Here is a 19902-nt window from a genome sequence, read left to right on the forward strand (position 1 = left end):
CAGACACACACACACACACAGGGAGGAGAGGGAGGGCAAATAAAAAAAACAGAAACAGGATTAGTTTGCTGGCATCTGTGGGGATAATAAACATTAATGTTATACAGTAAACTCAGCAATGTCTGTTAAAATACTCAAGACCTCCACAGACCCCTGCAGTCCACACACACATAACACAACAAATAAACACCACTGACGTTCACATGACTGTAGGGTAAAATGATAGCGAGAGTGTGAGATGGAGAAGTGAATAGAGAGAAGAGATGGATGAGTGTGGAGAGGAGACAGACTGTCTAGACAAGACTAGATTGGCTGGAGACTCATAACGGCTCTGAGGAAGCAGCACAGTGCTGGTGTGTTCACAAATACTGTGCATATGCAAAAAATGCACAAATCTGCATGCCAAAAGACACAGAAGTAAAAACAGAAACAAAAAGACATAGAAAATACAAGTAAAATGCTTACTGTGTAGACCATATTTCCAACAAACAGGTAATCATTTCCCTGACCGTCACTGAAGGCAGAGTCTGCGGGGCAAACACACACATACACAGATGCCTCATGACAAAGTGTTACCAGTCAGAATTATATTGTATGTAATGGAATTACTCTGTCAAGTCACTTACCATGCTCTAACATTTTGAGCGGAAACCAAAAGAGAATAATTGAATGAATCAGTGCATTGATACAGTGACCCCAAAACACCTGAAAGACAGAGAGACAGAAAGGGGAGAAAAGAGAGGAAAACAAGTCAGTGCAAACTAATGCCAAAGCACATATATGCCCCCACACTCCCACCCAAATAAAAACAGCAATTCCTCACAGTTACATACAACTTCCACTGTGTTCTTGCCATAAAAAGTGCCCTCCTGTACTGTACACACAGTCGCACACATACAGTAGGTTAGGTTGCTGGTGTACCCTCTAAAATGAAAGACTTCCTTATTCTGGCTCTATGAATCTCATTAGGGGTTGCCATGGATACATCCCACTCTCCATGCCACTCTTGTTTACTCGCTGGTGTCCCAAACAAACAGCAGGCATCACTCGTCAACCCCACAAACGAGCCACAAGGCATGACAAGTCACACGCAGAGTGGAAAAATGACAGACATAGTTTTGATTTAAGATGCAGCACGTGGTTTGCGTGTTGGCGCAGACCGTAAAAGTGCGTATGTACCTTGGTGTTGAAGCCCTCGGCATTCTGGGTGATTCGGTAGAGCTGTGGGAAACGGAGCATGTTCTGTTGGCTGCACGGCCGATCAAATATCCCCAGAGTGAAAGGAGGCAGTGCAGTAAATATCTGCATTACACACAAAATACACATACGGCCATTAAACCACATAATAACAGAACAGGCTGCATACATATATACATATACACTTCAACTAGCTGGACAATCGGAGTTCATATCAGACGGTCAGCAGTAAAAGGAATTCTATAATGTTTTGGGGAGCCTGAAGGCATCTGTAGTCAGACATATAAGTACACACAGCAGTCACAAAACACTCAGAAAAACACTCTTTGCATACAAACGTTTGTGGCATTCAGAAAGAGCAGTGATAAGACGACAAGTAGAGTGAGATTGATTGAGAGATAAGTAGAGAGTGAGAGACGGCACTTAACAGGGAGGGGGTGAAACCGAGGGAGAAATGGAAAAGAGAGAGACAGTTTGAGAGGGAGTGAGGGCGGGTACTCACCACATTGTAGAGGCCTATACACCAGCGCTCAAAAAGGATCTGGCCAGAGAACCCGTTCACAAAGGCAAACCAGAGCTGGGACACAAAGAGAGGGATGAGAGGGGATGAGAGGAACAATAGCGGAGGGTAAATCTGCCTTAGGGAGGTACTGATAGTGGAAACAGCAGGGAGAGATGGCCAATTTTGTGGCTCTGTTTACAAAATTATATGATAACACATGATAAAATAACTTCAGTAGAACATGGAGCATTTTGTATTTTATAGCGCCAGAAGAAACAAAAAATTCTGCTCACTGTCTGTACTTGAACGTCTATCATGAAGTTTTGTTTTCATACCCATTTACACATCCTAACTAAATATCGTCCCCACTCTTTTGTAGCATTTTACAGTTTCCTTAGCCAGTTTATGTTGTTTGTATTCACTGTTGTACAACATTTTACTGCTGTCCTCCTGGCGAGGTCTCTCTTGGAAAAACAGATTTTACGCTCAACAGACTTGTAACCTGGCTAACAGGTACGAAAAAAACAAAATAAATATTGAGGCAAATAGAAAACTTGACAGAAAGCACCAGGCTTCATGGGAAATGTGGTCATAATTTTGAGAAACACGAGTTAACACTGAGGCAAAAAAGAGATGGTGACACCATTTGTTTACAGTAATTATTCACAAGCATAATTATTCATCTGGTGATGTTGCACAGATTTTTAAATATAAAATATGCCAATACTGTAGTTGCACTTCCTGTAGCTCCATTAAGTCTTCTGGCAAGAAGTTTTAAATGCACACAAGTTGTGGCCAGCTGTGAAACCACTTTCTGACTTTATAGAAGTTAATTTACTGAAACACACAGTGTCTAAATGTGACTCCGGCCCAGGGGAAACCTTCATTAACGCCTTTATAAACACACACACTCACACACACAGTGCAGACACAGGCTGATCTGAGGGCAGATAGAGAAAATGTTTGGGGCCACTGGTGGGAGTTGTGGCATTCCTGGGCATACAGTGAAGCATACAGCCTAGGGGAGAGGTCAGATACACAAAAACACACACCCCATCCCCCTTATTCTGTCTCCACCAAGTGGACAGAGACAGTCTCTAACCTTTGGCCTAGAGCAATCTGCAGGGAGCCAATCATGTGAGATAATCATGGAAACACACACACACAGACAGAGAGTGGTGGTGTGAGCGGGACAGTCGGCTACAGGCTGCGGCTCCCATGAGGACCTGCACCTGCTGGCATCCTTAATGTCAGACAGAGGGGTGAGGCAGGGTGGAGCACAGCTGACGAATACCCCTCATAACAGGCAGGCCAGGGCTGCATTGTGCCCCTTCATCGCGCACACACACACAAAGCTGTCAACCCTTGGAGCCAAGGTCTCGTCACTGCTGATCTAAACACACGTTTCTTTATGTGCGTGTACGTGTGCACAAGAGACAGAAAGCAGACACCAGAAGGGCACCTCGTCCATCACTGTCAGCCATGTCGACAAACAGCTGCAAAACGTCTCTGTTAATGTAACTGTGTGTGTGTGTGTGTGTGTGTGTGTGTGTGTGCACAGACCATTTGGTGGCTCATGGGCGAATGGCGGAAAAGGACGCCAGGAAGAAGTTCAAGCAGATTGTTGCAGCAGTCCATTTCTGTCACTGCCGCAACATCGTCCACAGAGACCTGAAGGCTGAGAATCTGCTGCTGGACCACAACCTCAACATCAAAATCGCAGGTATGTGTGTGTTTTCACTTAAGAATGTATGGGTGGGAAACTTAATATAGTGGTTTTGGGCTGTTTGGTGAGTGGGCGTAGGCAAGTGTCAGCATGTGCTTTTGGAGCATTTCTCCTGGGTTGACTCTGTATTTTTTACTCTGTAGAGGAAAGTGATAAGATTGAATAAACTTCTCTCTCCCCCCGTCAGATTTTGGCTTCAGTAACCTGTTTTCTCGAGGCCAGCTATTGAAGACATGGTGTGGCAGTCCTCCTTATGCTGCACCAGAACTCTTTGAGGGCAAGGAGTACGACGGACCTAAAGTAGATATATGGGTGAGTAGACTATTAGGTATGCGTAAGGTCACGTTGGGCTGCAGCACAGGGTGTAGCTACCTTGCTTAAACTTTCCAGGAAGACGAATACAAAAGAATCCTGAATTTAGAGAGGCCCCCGGCATGTTTTTGCTTCAAAATGTACTACCCAATTTCTTCAATAGTCTAAGGCGCTCTTGATCCATGTTCATAATAATTAAAATAACAGTTTTTTTAAATGCATGTTTTCAAATGATGTACTCACAGTTTACTTGTTGTCTTATCTCTGTATAGAGCTTAGGTGTGGTGTTATATGTGTTGGTGTGCGGCGCCCTGCCTTTCGATGGCAGCACTCTACAAAATTTGCGGGCACGTGTCCTCAGTGGCAAGTTCCGCATCCCCTTCTTCATGTCCACAGGTAGGTAGTCCGCTTTTACTCTTTCCCTGGTCTCTTCTTGTCCTCCTCCTGACCATACCTTAATCAGTGCAAGATGTCACTTGCTTTTTTCATTCAAGGGACAAGAAAATTGTGTGCTACTTCACCGAAAATCCATTTCTTTAGCGTGAAGCACTTACCACTATCGCCTTGAAATGTGGCTATTAGAGGTGCCCAACACACAATGGCTGCTGATCCTCCTGATTCCCAGTCGAGTAGTCATTAGATAAAGTCAGTAGCCGACTAGTTGTCGCATGTTTTTGATATTAATTTAATTATTTAAATATATATTTTAACAGCCACCTGTTGCAACAATAAACGAGAGTGAATATTTAGTTAATTTATTTCGTATAACATCACACAAGTCTTATTAGTTATTGTTTAAGACACAGAGTAAATAACTTCCAACTTCACAAAAACAAACTTATCGATGTGATAAATGATGTATAACATTAACAGTTACTTACCAAAATATCTCCTGTGTTAAAAGACAAAAGGTAAAAATCAGCTCCCGAACAAAGTTTGTTTTTATTTTTCTGCTGTTCAGGTCGATTAGGCCTCTTCTCTCCATCTAATGATTAGGTCGACTATCAGGGGGCAGCCTTAAAACAAACAACAAAAAAAAAATCTATGAACTCACTGCGTATCCTTAAGGTCTAATAAACATGTTAAGTGCATGTCCTTCCTCATAGAAGATTTACAAAGTTGATTTTGTATCGTGCAGTATTTATATCCATGTTTGCTTGCTAGCAGTCTTCTTCTCTTACTGCCTTTTGTTAGGGCTTTTGTGGTGGTGGTTACCACCACAAACTAATGATCAGGGGAATAGTGTGAGACAGATGGCAGGATGTGAATTGTCCCACTCATGCATGTACTATGTGCGCCCTTGTGCACAATACGAAGAAAAGAGGGACTCTCATTAAAACGTTGCTCTAATAGTGCTCCTGGTGTGGATACATTCACCACTGTACTCTTTAACAGTTGCTTTCAACTTCAATTTAAGTTTATTACATTTCCAATAGTGAACATATACAGTGGAAAGAACTGAACTAATGGATATGCAGTAGAGGATTCAGGATTAGACTGGAATTTGTTGTAACCAACCAACAGCCACCATTTAAGCTTACAAGGGTGACTATTGGATTAAATCATTTTGAGTGGAGTATTGCCCCAAGCCACCTTTTCCTTTTTAAATGCACAGTAGGTACAGTATGCTACCACCAAATGAAAGTGATACATTATGAGCAATACAAACTATTTTACATAGTAAAAACAATTGCTGCTTTTTTTTTGTCTTTACTGTCCCTTTGCATCTTCTCCAAACAGTCAAGTTGCTTTAACATATATTATGTTTGAAGTGGTGTTATGCAATGTGAGTGCATCTGTATGTTTGTGTGTTTATTGCAGACTGTGAGTACTTGATCAGACACATGTTAGTGCTGGAGCCCAGCAGACGGTTAACCATGGAGCAGATCTGTAAGAACAAGTGGATGAGACTAGGAGACCCAGACCCAGACTTCGACAGGGTGAGACCCCACTAAAAGTTTCCAGCACTCAGCAATGGGCCTGTTCGAGATGAACTGCGCCTCGCCTGGAAAGTGGATGAGGTCAGGCAGCAGGAGGCAGAGACAAAAAGTTTCAGTCAAGTCAGACAGTTTCTAGTAGCCTCCAAAGAATATACAGGAAGTCACAAAATGTTTACACCATGTTAGATCATCTTTAGGCTACCTGTAGTTTGCAGACCATGTTCAGATATATCATTATTGTTATTGTTATTATGATCAACCACACAACATATGTTTAACAGATTAAACCTTCATTGCACAACATGAGACACGAAACAGCCTATCATTAAAGTTAAATATTACTATATTAGATTTATATTAAATTTATATTATATTAAAATCACACTAAAAAAATCTGAAAACATGGTGTTTGGTTCTAAGGTTTGACAACAATCAGTTCTTCTGCTGTTTCCCATCATGCCCTGGGTCTTGCAGTCGATGGCGAGCAACTGCAGCGTGCAGCTAACCGCACTGTGCTTCGGTTGCCACTGACCGATTCTGTGCAGGCCGGGCCCATCAACTATACGTATAGGTTAGAGCCATCTGCCAGCTAGCTTAGCTTGGCACAAAAACTAGAAACAGGGAAACAGCTAACCTGCGTCTGTCCGCACAACACACCTTACACACCCTAATTGAGATATAATTGTTATATAGTTTATTTTACCAAACTCGCCACCAGAAAGCAAATAAGCGCATTTCCTAAAATGTCGCACTATTCCTTAAACTTAATTTTTACAATACACGCCCATCCCCATCTCTTCCCCCTTCCAGTTGATAGTGGAGTGTGAGCAGGTGAAGACTGAGAGAGAGACGGAGGTCATCATTGAGCAGGTTCTGATAGCCATGTCGGAGATGGGCCTGGAGCGAGAGCGCACACTTAAGGTGGGACACAAATGCACAGCTACACTCACACTGATGTATTTCAGTTTCCAGCACTGCCTTTTGTCAACTTATTTATATCCTGCTTTTTCCTCTCGAAGTCTCTACAAACAGATGCATACGATCACTACAGTGCCATCTACAGTCTGCTGGCTGACCGCCTCAAGAAACACAAGACCTTGCCTGTTGCCCCACCCACACCACGCTCCATTAGCTATACTCTTAATGCTGTACAGGTAATTCATTGTCTATTTGTTGGAATGATATGATATGATGATGATCCTATGTGTATCTGTTTATAATATATAATATATCCATTGATTATTTGAACATATGATCCTTATATCAGGAGCTTCTTCATTGTCATAGAAGTAACGGTTGTTTGGTAGCGCTTGAAGAACAGTGGTTTTGTTGAAGGCGCCTTAGGACTGCTTTTTTCACACCACTGTTTCACCAGTTTAACTTACAGTAGTTATCATGTTCAACCACTGAATGTCCTTGATTCGTTTTAACCCACGCCTGCCAATCCCACTGCACTAAGGAGATTGTTCATAAACTCGTGCAATCCTCACATTAACTGTGTGTGTGTGTGTGTGTTTGTGTGCGTGCCAAACAGACGGATCCGCAGGGTAATCCCATTAGCATGACTGTTCCCCATGTCCAGCTCATCAACCCAGAGAACCAGATTGTTGAGGTGAGTTGAGCTGGTTGCGTCAGCCTGACAGTAGGTGGACAGCACTGAGGGTCATCATGCTTGATAATCAAACTAGGACCAGGCAGCTTTCCTTCCAGGAGAAGAAGTGTAGTATAAGTCAGTCAACACAACTGCGTTCAGTCTTCATATTTTTGATGGTTTGCCCATTTGTAGTCACTGGCTGTCCGTCCAGTATTTCCAGTTTACAACTATAGTTTACTACTGTTAGTGTAACCTGGGATTCATTTCATAGACTGTGATCAGACACATAATCACACATACATGCACACACACTCAAACATAACCCGCACAGCCTCAAAGCTGACTCACAAATGCTGTGAAACACAAGAATGCGTCAGATCACTGCACTGCAGCAGGGATTTTAATAGAAGACCTGAACTGTGAAGCATGTACAGTACTGTCTATTACAATTAAAATACATGTAAAATACGTATTATGTACAAGCGTGCAAGACACACTACCCAAAAGGCATTTCTAATGACCAAATATGTGTGTGTTTATTGTTTAGCCGGATGGCAGCATGGCACTGGACAGTGATGAAGGGGAGGAACCATCTCCCGAGGCCATGGCTCGCTATCTTTCGATGAGGCGACACACTGTGGGCGTACCAGACCAAAGGTAACACACAACTCTCCAGCCAACTACCAGTGATGTTTCATTTATTACTACAGCATTATAAATAGCATTTTTACTGTCAGATGACAGCAGTCTCTTTTGTCTTTTAAAGAAATTGCCTCTGTACTTTTCTTAAAACCATAACTCCAAAATCTCTGTCACCCATTATTTGCTTGCATTTTTATCTAAGCAAGTCAGGTTATGGTGTCAACTTCAAATCAATCAAATGTTATAATTAATAGATTTTTTGGAAGTGTTTATTGGTGGGTGCATTGATACAAGGATGGTGGACTGTGGGTTATTTAAGGTGAATCTGATTCCAAATTAGACATTAACCAGTACATGAGCTAGTTCCTAACATATAAATGTAGCTAGTGACTCATTACTGGTGATCTCCCCTCCCACCACAGGACAGAGATGCAGGAGGACCTCCAGAAACTGCCACCAGGTTTCCCTCGTGGTGCAGTGCCCCAACCCCCATTTCCCCCACTGGCCCCCACAATGGGCCAAATGCACACACTCATGCCCACGCAGAGCTTGCAGCCCACACAGCAGCTGGAGTACAAGGTACAGTTGGGTTAGATTTGTCGTGGGGTTTTTCAGTTGGCACTAGAAGGCCTCTGGAAGTCATCAGTTCAGAAACCTCCATGTGGAGGGTCTACATATCAACTTTATTGATCTCCCCCTCCAATCTGACTTCCTGTCTCTGCTGATCCTTCAGGAGCAGTCCTTGCTGCAGCCACCCACCCTACAGTTGCTCAACGGCATGGGCCCTCTTGGTCGAAGAGCTTCCGATGGCGGGGCCAACATTCAACTACACGCTCAGCTCCTCAAGAGGCCCCGGGGGCCTTCACCACTTGTCGCCAGCCCTGTAAGCATCTGGATTTCTGTATGTGTGCAATTTGTATTTTCCACCCTTGTGTAAACTGTAGGAGTGCTGACTGGTAAACTCTTTGCCTCTCTTAGCACCCTATCCCTGCGGTAGCTCCCGTGGATGAGGAAGGTTCAGACGGAGAGCCAGACCAAGAGGCAGTACAGAGGTAACCCACGATGATAGTTTTTGGTGAAGGGCTATACTGTACAGAAGTGCTGTCTAAACTGGATACTCTGGAGGGCCCGTAACCTGTGACGGTGGGTCGTGGGTTCTGTGTGAATGTTGAAATAGAATAGCTAGCTTAAAAATGAGTAATTTTCTCAAAGTGTCAGCACCAATTTTATTAGTTAGGTTTACGTTCATTCTCTCACTGGATACAAAACTAAGAAAAAAAATCACTGGGTTTACAAGTATTAGAGTCACGCAGTGGAGATTTACTGACATGTTTATGCACAAATCTAGAAAAACTGTCAAAATAGGAGCTTTGACAGGCTGACATTAGGGCAGGGTAAGGGTAGGTTTGGTATATGGAGTTGTGGTGTTGGAAGTCCATGTTAGGGTTTCCCAGCTGGTCCTCTTCAGACAGCACTTTCTGTAGACTCCGCTGGTGTCCTGGGTTGCTGGGAGTGAGTGCCTCTAGGCTGCTCTGCTTTTTTCCCATGGGAGGTGGCCACACTGCTGTGGTGCTTACCCCATCTCTCCTCCTTTCTCCATCGCTCAAGTGCCTTCTGCCACAGTTCCAAACTGAATCTGCCACCAAATCCAGCCATCCTATCTCTCAAACTCTTTGGCCAAGAGCTGCTTTATCTTTCTTATTTCAGCAAGTGCCAAATTATTCTCTGGACTTTCTCACCCTTTCTCACACAGCTTTGCTAACTCTGAAGCTTGCAAAACCAAAGATTTAAAAAATGGCAAGCAGTCCAATCTTTAAATTGGAAGCTGGGGGGTTGTGTGATACCCATAAGCTATAACATCCATCTATGGTGTAATTTTATTTTATGTTTTTCTGATTGGCTATGATGATATGAATGATGGCACCCATTGGCAGAGGTGGGAATGGGCGGGCCTTTACCCCCGTCTCCATTAGCCAATGAGGACAGAGAGCTGACCAGCGCTGCTTCCTGTCTCCCACCCTCACCCCCGTCCTCCCCCCTCCCTGCGGCCCAGGTACCTGGCGAACCGCTCCAAGCGGCACACGACGCACGCGCTCACGAGCACATCGCATGGCGAGCCCTCGGCAGAGTCACAGCGGCCCCAGGGCCCCCGCCAGAGGGGGGGCTGGGCCCCCGACATACACACCCGGTGAGGGGACACGCCCGCTCCGAGCTGTATATGCACAAACACACACACACAAACACACATTCATATTAAATGGGCATACGAAGCCTAACTGTCTTTTTCTCACACACACACACACACACACACACACATATACTCACTTGCACACACAGCTGATCTCACACACACATTGGTGATGATGTAGTCACACCAGGTGAAGGTTTTGCACCTTCCAAACAGGAAGGATATTTTTTGTCAGTAGCGGTGTTAGAGGTGGAGGGTGTGGCACATGACAGACATATCTCCACATCACCATTAATCCATGATTCAAAATAACTGTTCCTTCCCCACAAACCTGGAAACATCAGGTATGTGACATTGTTCTTGTATGAGCAGCCTCTCCAAACTAAATCATTACCTCTGTGTGTTTTCTCTCCAGTAGAGGTCATACGCTCATCTTCCTCTCACTCAGTGTAGAAAGTCCGTTGAGATACTGGGTTGTGAAGTTATGTATTGGGATGCAGTGGTAGGCAGAACCCGTTGTCTAAAATATTGCTTGATATCGATAAATGTGTGCCTGTTGTTTAAGGAAGCGTGATCTGTTCAGCAACAACGGATGTGTAAAGCTAGGAGCTGTATATGTTTGTTTATGGAATACTTTTTGCCAAGCAGATGCTTTTTCGATAAAAAAAAATATATTTCTGTAAGTTTTTGTCTCGTTGATTGAAGAAGATGCAGTGACCACAAAGTGTCAAGGATTTAGTGGGATTATAGAATATCGTCAGAGTGCAATTGTCAAAATATTAGGACCAGCTTCCAAACACTAAATCGTAGTCAATTTTGCACAGTTGTTCAAATTTGGAATTCTCCTCGGTCATGATTGACAGGATGGATGAATAATTTAAAGGATAGCCACTGGATTTGTTTGACATATCAGTTGTGTGAATTTTGGGGTCCTAATGTTTTTTACACTCTCAACGTGGCATCTTAGATACTTTAACTTGTAACATTTGTGCTGAACTCAAGCTTCTCATATGTCTGTTTCTGTGTCTGTATGACTGATTGTGTCTGTGTCGATGTGTTTGTGTTATCTGTCATGTTGTGTCTTTGTGTGCGTGTGGCTGTGTGTGCATTGTGTACACACGTGTTTGTGTCTGCTCCCTGTGGTCCCCTCCACAGATCCAGCTATAAGGACTGTAACACCCTTCATCTCCCCATGGAGCGCTTCTCACCTGTCAGACGGTTCTCTGACGGCGCTGCCACCATCCAGGCCTTCAAGGCTCATCTAGAGAACAGCAGCCTCATTAAGCAACTCAAACAGGTACATCCGTCTGCTAGGTATCATGGGATAGTATCTGCTTTTTTCTTGCTTGTTTAGCTTTATGAAAAAATACCTTTTAGCTATAGGAGAAAATAAGGCAACATTTCTGTTGAGGGTCCCTTGGGTTATTGACCAATACCAAACAATTGCTTCTCCATCTCCTAAGATTTCAGAAATGTCCTTCTGGTCTGTACTCTGCTTTGCCCCAACCCCCCTGCCCTTTAAACCGCTCATAGAAGGGCAAACAGTGGCTTTCAAGGCAAAAAGAATTAGTAATACACTGCAGCTAGTCTGATGCAATTTTTTACTCTTAGGAATACAAACCAAGATCAGTGTCAATGCAGTCAGTGTAAGAGCAAAGTGTAGCAGTTTAGGGTAAAGTCTTTTTTTATGTACGGTCCAGCTGATTTAGACATTTGCTCTCACACATACAGCTAGATATAGATCTAGATATGTCTAGATAAATTCAGATTAGCAGTGTATGTGTGTGCAGATACGGTTTAAGACTAGAGCAGGGGCTAACAAAGTGAGAGGTGAAACAAGGTCACAGAAGCACATGTTGAAAAGCTTACTTGTGAGCAGCAATGCCACAAGAGACCCCCAGGACTCATTCTGCTAGGACAGGGATCGAACTTGAAATAGAACTGGACATGATATGATGGTCAGATCTGGGAATGGAAGATAAATATATTCTGGCAATGGTCACATAAGGATATGTGTGGTGAGACCAGGCGACAAAGTAGTTCCAGAGTAGGCAGAGCAGGGACGTAGTCTTGGGGATTACTGACAGTAACGGTAACGGAAACGAGACAAATACAAAACTGTTACTGTTTTTTTTCCTTTCAGATATGTCAGTACAGTAACAATATTTAAACATTTTGTTTTTAGCTGTCAACATATGGGACAGATGCTCCTAACTGATTGTGCCTTTAAGAATATTCACAAAGTGCATCTAAACAACACTTTGAATGCATTGTAAAATGAAATGCGGGTGTATTAAAAACACTAACACCTGAACAAAAATTTACCATGAAATAGGGGAAGTGTCCTGTGGTCTTGACAAAAAATGGTCACAGTGAAAGTCAGGTCCACATAAGGCTTCACTAATCTGTTCGTAATCAAGTGATATCCAGAGCTTAAACTTGGTGAACTGAGCGTTGTTCTGAAAGTAGGACTCAATTTAGACTTGCTGTATCTCTGACGCACAATATACAATGTTTCTTAAGGTGAGTTCTAAGTTGTTCTCATGAGAAAATCTCAAGCTGTATTTTGAGACATCACATCATTTGCAGTGACACCTGTATGAGATTACCTCACCCAGTCAGAGGCTGGTTAATCATCATGTTCACAGCGTGTGCTTCATCCTAGGCATGTACCGACGTGCTGGGATTATCATTACTCCCAAGAGTTAAGAGGGTTAATATGGATAGGAGAGAGGTTAACACACTTGACCTGTACCCTGAAAGGACCACTGAAAAGATTCACTGGAAGTAGGGCTGGGCGATGTGGCTTCAAAATAAAATCTCTGATTTTTTTTTAATCGATTTTTTTTGTAGACTGTTTTTTAGCGGGTGTTTGTGGGCTGCGGTCCTGTATATCTCGCAGAGAGCAAATTTCTCCCACTCTGCTGCATGCCTCTGTTTGAGGTGCTGGAATAAATTGGTCGGCTGCTACCTTTGGTTGCTAACAGCTTTCAAACAAACTTTGCAGTGGGTCTGTTTCGGCTGTCGACGCGCACAAAAACCAAACCAGTTCCAAACAACCGACGACACTCGTGCCTTTTTTGGGGACGCAGCCTCATCCTGGCTTGCTGCCATGTTGTTATCTGTGGAGAGGCGGGGGGAAGGGGTCACGCACCTCTGACCTACGGGAGCCCAAAGGGACGGCCGGTGTTGTGGAAGTTCAAGAGAAAACCGATTTTAACTAAAAAAAAAACGTGTTTAACTACGAATTCGAATTAATCGATGAAATCGATTTATCACCCAGCCCTAACTGGAAGTAAACAGGTGCTGGGACGATTGAGTACATCATATGTATTGTAGCTGGTCCTACAAGCTGGTTTTTCATGGGTTTGGAGTGGACTTGGAGATATTAGGTTTCAACATCTCGCATGTGGCAGGAAATTGGTTCGAACTTGCATTCAGTAAAAAGATTGAATTTTTTTGCCAGTATGGACATGAGATGGGTTTTAAATTGCATACATACATGGAGTGCTGCTTGGGTGTTAAGAAAAAAGGTGTCCCTCTGGTGCTCTTCAGTTAGGGGATCCTACTAGTTAAGAACTGTTGAAGAAATCGGAGGCACTCAAGAGAGCAGTGATGTAAAAAGCCTGTAATATCTCATGGTTATTTACTCATAGTGATAGTTTAAAAAAAACATGCCTACGCCAATCAGGGCAAATACAAAATGGTTGCCTTAAGGCTGTTCCTTATATCTGTCGGCAAGCAGTCACATGATTAGTGTAGACGGGTAGTCACATGACAGATGATGTTCAGCAGAGGAAACTAAACCAACTTCAAAAAGCCAGCAAAATGTCAGGATTAAACAATCAGCTCAGAAAAAAACTAGTTTCAGCCATTGTTTGATTACTTTTTATTTATTTATGCTACTTTTCTACAGCCAACACATTGCCCACAGTTGGAATTACTTCCCATGTTAGCATGTAAGTTTAATATTAGGGCCACATGTCTGTGTTTCAAATAGGAGTGTGAGCAGCTCCAGAAAATGTATGCTGCCCAGCAAGATGAGCGATTCCTGGAGCACACCCAGCAACAGCATATCCTCTACCAGCAAGAGCAACAAATCCTCCACCAGCAAATCCAGGTATTTCAACCTGTCAAACCGCTGTCATAAAGACGCCTTTACAGCCAAATCTACCCAGGGTGGTTACAAAGAGCACTACGATGTTAGTTCTGGCAGGATTGGTTTAGCTGTGTTACGTGAGCGCTTATAGCAACTCTTCATAAGTCTTACATTATGTATGCATTATACTGAACTATGCAGGTATAAAGTGTGTATATTTAAGCTTTATAGAAAATGCTGTTGATTTGGTTCACCTGAGGCTTGGATATCCTGCACTATGGTTTCATTTGTCTCTCCTTTCTTTGCGACAAAGAAACCACCACACACACTTTATATGTTGTCATGCAGCCAGCCTCAAGTAATCATAATTAGATTAACATAGAATTATATTAAAGAATCAAATGTAATTACTCTTTACCTGCAGGGTCTGTCTTTAGGCCATGGAGAGAGCCAGCCCAGCCACCTAACCCACCAGCTCCAGAGGTGAAAATACACACACACACACACACACACATATTACTCATCAGCTATTGAACGCTGAACAATAAACTTGATACTGTGGTGCAGTGCTATCGACTGAAGTGTTACATCATTGTCGTATCTCTCTCTTCTCCTCTCCTACTCTGTCCTGTCCTCCCTCAGGTTGCGTATCCAGCCCTCCAGCCCTCCGCCAACACATCCCAGCAACCACCTCTTCAGACAGCCCAACCAGAGCCCTCCGCCTGGCTCTGCAGGCATAATGCAAGGGCATGGTTAGTAATACTGTTGCTAGAGTGCTTAAATGCTTCTTAATCTCGTAACTGATGTAAACTTGGTTGTTTAATTAGAAATGTATAGATCCATCTTCCTCTCTTCCAATCGTTCTGACAGCTTTTATAAATAGTTTATCTCAAAGCTCAGTTTTGACTGTTAAGCACATCTTACTTTCGTTATTCATGGTTATGTGGATTATAAGGTATTGCATTTGTATTTTTTTTTTTTTAAATATATATATACCAGGCTTCAAGCCTGTAATCCAGTCTCTGGCTTTTGTCATCTATAAAAAAAAACACTGACATCTGACATACGTTAGTTTTTGACATTAGGTTATGAATAATGCACTAGTTCATGCTGACTCAGTGAAAATGTTTTTTCATGTGTGACCAGGGGCAGCAGGTGGGTAAACATGTCAGTCATCAAAAACACAATAACTTGTGATTACGATGTTTAGATAACTGATTTTATTTACTTATTGTAACACGAACCATTACTTAGGGTTAGTAAAAGTAGAAAGTCGAAAAAGTAGTAATAGACATGTAGTTTGCAACCATCCAAACAAGCTTAAATAGATAAAACAAAGCCCAACTAAACTATGGAAAATTAAAAAATTAACAATAAACAAGGGTTCCTGAATCGATCAATGCAATGCTTTGAACCTTAAAATCCTTATTGGGGATGCTTAATTGTTCCCTCTTTGTAAAAATTCACTCTCATTGCCAGAGGGATTTTGGTGGCTCAGAGACTACTTAAAGGATGTTGTCGGCTTTCGGTAACTTTGGCCCGAGGTTTTGCTCTCATGACTCCTCTGCTCTCCTCTCTCCTCCTAGGAGGTCCGTCATCAGTGCAGTACCAGCACGGTACTGCAGCGCTGTATCAAGGCCAGAGTGGCAGCCCACCTCCCACAGGCCTGGCACGCGTCTCTCTACCAACCAATCAGCAAGCAGCATCTGCACGCCCCACCGTCCCACTGGCACAGGGTGTACCTCAACAACAGCAGGTGACTGCAAAGAGCCAATAAAATTGAGCTTTTGTCATTGTTCTCCCTGCTGATGGCTACATGTGTTGTTGTTTTTAATGATCTGACATTGACTGTTTGTACAGGTGACCATTCAGGTTCAGGAAGTGGAGCTGGGAGGTGGGGCGCAGCGACAGGGCAGCTTTTTGTCCACGCCAGGTGGACACAGAGTCCTCGGGAAGCAGCTGAGCGCAGACAACGCCGAGTCGCACAGGTGACCCAACCCATCATGTCACCACGTCCCCTGATGGCGGCCAAACCCTCCCAACAATACCAATGGACTATTTCTGTGTCTTCTTCCTTTTCCATCTCTTTTATTTTTGTTTTATTACTCTGCATGACCTCACCACTCCTAATAGACATTTCCCATTTGTTGTATTTTTCTGTGTATGATTTTGTATTTCTCACTGTTTGGTTTGTTTTACATTTCTGCTATGTCCACTGATTTTCTATAAATTGTATTTTGAAACTGCTGGTCAGGCCAGAGATTTTATGTGTGAGAGAGCAGACTTTGTTATCAGTATTGAAATTTAATGCAATTCCCTCATCAACTTTGCTGAGATGACATCTTCAACAAATTCTCCACCTCAGTGTAGCTTGGTGAGTGGTTGGGTGCAAGTGTTTTGCTGTATGTAAAGTAGATCAGTCACCCTGTGACCCCCTACATCATCACCATAAATGGCTCCCTGCATCAGGACAGCCTTCACTGAAAGAACGTGTGACAATCAAATTTATCTTTTGGAAATGACGTTACACCTCTCAGTGAATACCTGAACTTGGACTTGACCTGAAGTGTTTAGAGGCTGTCGGTGTGCGGTGATTTAATGAAGGCCTTTTGTAGATTGTTGAAAGAAGGACTGAGAGCGTGTTGATGTCAGACAACAGTTAGCCAATTATTCTCTGCATTCCCTCTTTTCTCTCCAGTCGCAGCCTTGGTCGCTTCACATCGGGCTATGACCAGGCTCAGTTCAATCCCCACCTTTTCTCTGGCGACGCCACCTCCCGGGGCGTCTCCGGAGTGGTCGGCTCCTACAGCCCCTACCTGCAGGGTGCCTCCCTCAAAGTCCCTGGCCTGGAGGGTTACCAGAGCGGGGTGGTGGGGACCAGCAGCTACGGCACCCCCTCTACACTACAGCAAGCCCTGCTCTCCCCAACTCCTTTGGACTACCGCCCCCCACAACAGCACGTTACTCCCACACTGCAGGGCCTCCTCTCCCCCCGCCACTCTTTAACAGGCCACGCCGACCCCAGGCTTCCCCCACAAGATCTGGCTGCCTTGCTGAAGAGGCACAGCCCTCGGCCGTGCCAAGCACCCCCCACGCCACCCAGCGGCGCACCCCAAGAGTATGAAGAGATGCTGCTTCTCCGTCAGCTGAGCCAGGGTGAGAGCTTGGAGCCACCGGCGCCGCAGGGTGCCTCCGGGGGCCAACACTACCATCACCTCCTCCAGATTCGACCCCCGGATGTCCAGCCGCAGCAGCACCCGGCCCAGACACCTTGCCCAGGCTTACCTCACTCAGAGAGCATGGAGGAGGATGAGGTGCCAGCTGGCTACCACCACCCACATGAGGGCCTGCTGGCCAAGGCAGGTGAAGGTCATGAGCTCCTGGGGCCTCCCCGAGGAGGCACCCCACCCTACAACTCCCCTACACACAGGCATGGTGGCTACATAAGAAATGCTCCAGCAACTAGAGGTAAGAGTAAAAGCCGAATACAGACATCCAGAGTCCAATATCTCTTCTGACTGACTGTTTACTTTGACCTTTGTGCTGCTGGCTTACATTAAAAGATTACAGACGTTAAGATTAACATCGTAGCGGTTTATTTTTTCACTTGCTGTGTTAAAACCCTCACATAGTATATTTATGCATATGCCTAATCTTTCCTCTCAGAATCTGAGCATGTGGAGTGCAGGCCCCAGGGGCAGGCAATGGAGGTGCCTGATCATAATGGTGTGGGCTATTCGCGAGGTCCACAGGGTGACGCCTATAGGTCCCGTGGACAGCTACAGCGCCACCACACCATCCAGACCTGTGACGATGCCTACGTAAGTGAATGCTCACTGCTAGTTTTTGTAGTTAAAGCAACATTATGTAAGAATTTGTTTGGATTTGGCAGTACCACTGTCGTAAATTTAGACAAAGGGATGATGGGAACAATCTCACATTTGCATGGCATGTTATTATCGGCTGGGTGTTTATTGTAGAGTATGAATAATCACCTTATCTTGCTGGTCAGTGCAGTGCTGCAGAGAGCCTGTTTAGTAGGATGATAGCTGAAGGAAGAATGTAATGACAGGAAATGTACTTATTTATGTTATTATGTACACTCATTTAGACATCGACTCGCTATTAGCATCCACAATCATCCAGACAAAGCTCTGATTCATCATAGCTGTTCAGTAAGTATCAGTCTAAAACTGTTGGCCACTTTGTGTCCAGGATCAGGCAGACCCCATGTCTGGGATGAGCCTGTTGGCCGGGAAGGCACTAAGCTCCGCTCGCATGTCGGATATCCTCAGCCAGACGTCACTGACAGGAAGCCAGCAGCTGCACCAGCGGGAAGAGTTGGGTGAGTCGGAGATGTGCATTTATCTACCTTCAAATACAGATTGTGTGGATTTTCCCTTCGTCCATGTTGGTAAATGACCTGTGTTCCTCATGCAGTGTGTGATGTGGAAGGGGAGCTCCATGCGGCAGCCTGCTACCCCTCCTCCTGCACCAGTGACATGCTCCTCAGCTACAAGCCCCCTGACCTGCAGTACAGCATGGAGCAGGCCGGGGTCTAGCACAGGTACGCACACGCACACGCACACACAATTCAAGATTTAAGTGTGTATCACCTCTGTAATTCTAAATGAGTAGGATATCAGTTAAGTAATTGTCCAGCAAGTTCTTTTTGGCATTTATGGTTTACTCAACATTTATTACCTGGCCATTTTTTATGTGAGGAAGTGACTGTCTATAAAAAGTATGACCTCCCTTGGGTCTTTTCATATTTTTGTTTTACAAATACCATTAAACTTTTTGACGCCGATCACTCTCAAATGTCAAAATGAAAACCAATTAATCCAATTTATGTTTGTATTAACACACAAAATGATTGATGACTTAAAGCAGTCAGAACTTATAGCCCGTTGAGTCTTAGTGCTTTATGATGGACTTTACTAGTTGCCAGTTTGTTTTGAATGTTAGTAGTTTTTGACAGGAGATTGACTTTCAGTTTTGGTGATAAAACATAACAAAGTTAGTCTTCCATAAAGTAAGGGGACTTGTGAGACACATATTACAAAAATGTGTAGTGTCCAAGGCCAAACATTCAGGTTCTTCTTTCCCTCTCCTTTTAGGATGGGGTGTATCCTGTGTGCAGCGGTCCATATCAGCCATCCTAAGTTGTGTTGACTTGAGTTGAGCAGCATCACGCCAAACCACCGCCGTCTGCCCAAGCGGGGGCGCTCTACGTCCATCTGTCTGTCTCCATCTGTCCCTGGGAGGGCAGTCTGCGCGAGAGAGGGGGAGTGTGGGTGGGTGTAGACATTAGAGGGGTTGGGGTCGACAGGTGGGGGGACCTCGGGGTTCAAAAGTCAAAGTGCCAGCATTTTCTGCACAGACATCCAGCATTCATCGCCGCCGGTTGTCTCCTCTTCTCACCTCACATCATGGGTAGATTGGGGTTCCACTCCTCCCTCTTTCGACTCAACCCCCTCACCTCCTCCTCCTCCCCCACGCCCACCTGCTGTCCTGACCCAATCCTCCCCCTTTCACCCTTCGTCTTCTATTAACTGTTGGCATACTTCATTACGTGCCTCATTGGCCAACACATCGATACAGTCATACGTGCAAGAACATAGAGTCCGATAACACAAAGAAACATACACACTGCTGCCACAAACCCAAAGTATTCACATTAGGAGTGTGTGTGTGTGTGT

General features: G+C 44.2%; 1 protein-coding gene across 3 annotated transcripts in view; it reads left to right on the forward strand.

Moving 5' to 3' along the window:
• The window catches only part of sik3 (SIK family kinase 3), a 35311-nt gene extending 15415 nt beyond the window's left edge, over positions 1–19896 (forward strand). The window contains exons 4-26 of one of the 3 annotated variants that reach the window (XM_035679558.1): positions 3261–3422; positions 3613–3737; positions 4010–4133; positions 5559–5677; positions 6488–6598; positions 6697–6831; positions 7212–7289; positions 7819–7928; positions 8336–8492; positions 8647–8796; positions 8892–8965; positions 9967–10101; positions 11257–11398; positions 14102–14221; positions 14625–14683; positions 14843–14952; positions 15787–15956; positions 16061–16188; positions 16899–17668; positions 17867–18021; positions 18416–18545; positions 18641–18767; positions 19321–19896. In XM_035679558.1, coding sequence (XP_035535451.1) covers positions 3261–3422; positions 3613–3737; positions 4010–4133; positions 5559–5677; positions 6488–6598; positions 6697–6831; positions 7212–7289; positions 7819–7928; positions 8336–8492; positions 8647–8796; positions 8892–8965; positions 9967–10101; positions 11257–11398; positions 14102–14221; positions 14625–14683; positions 14843–14952; positions 15787–15956; positions 16061–16188; positions 16899–17668; positions 17867–18021; positions 18416–18545; positions 18641–18762 — 3386 coding nt within the window. In that variant the 3' untranslated portion in view covers positions 18763–18767; positions 19321–19896. The remainder of the gene's footprint in view (positions 1–3260; positions 3423–3612; positions 3738–4009; positions 4134–5558; positions 5678–6487; positions 6599–6696; positions 6832–7211; positions 7290–7818; positions 7929–8335; positions 8493–8646; positions 8797–8891; positions 8966–9966; positions 10102–11256; positions 11399–14101; positions 14222–14624; positions 14684–14842; positions 14953–15786; positions 15957–16060; positions 16189–16898; positions 17669–17866; positions 18022–18415; positions 18546–18640; positions 18768–19320) is intronic. The other 2 variants (XM_035679560.1, XM_035679561.1) reach the window with 2 other exon arrangements.
• Positions 19897–19902: the final 6 nt, after the last annotated feature.

This window comes from Morone saxatilis, unplaced genomic scaffold (genome assembly GCF_004916995.1).
Source record: "Morone saxatilis isolate NCDOM2014 unplaced genomic scaffold, NCSU_SB_2.0 Contig8, whole genome shotgun sequence".
Classification (NCBI taxonomy): Eukaryota; Metazoa; Chordata; class Actinopteri; family Moronidae; genus Morone; species Morone saxatilis.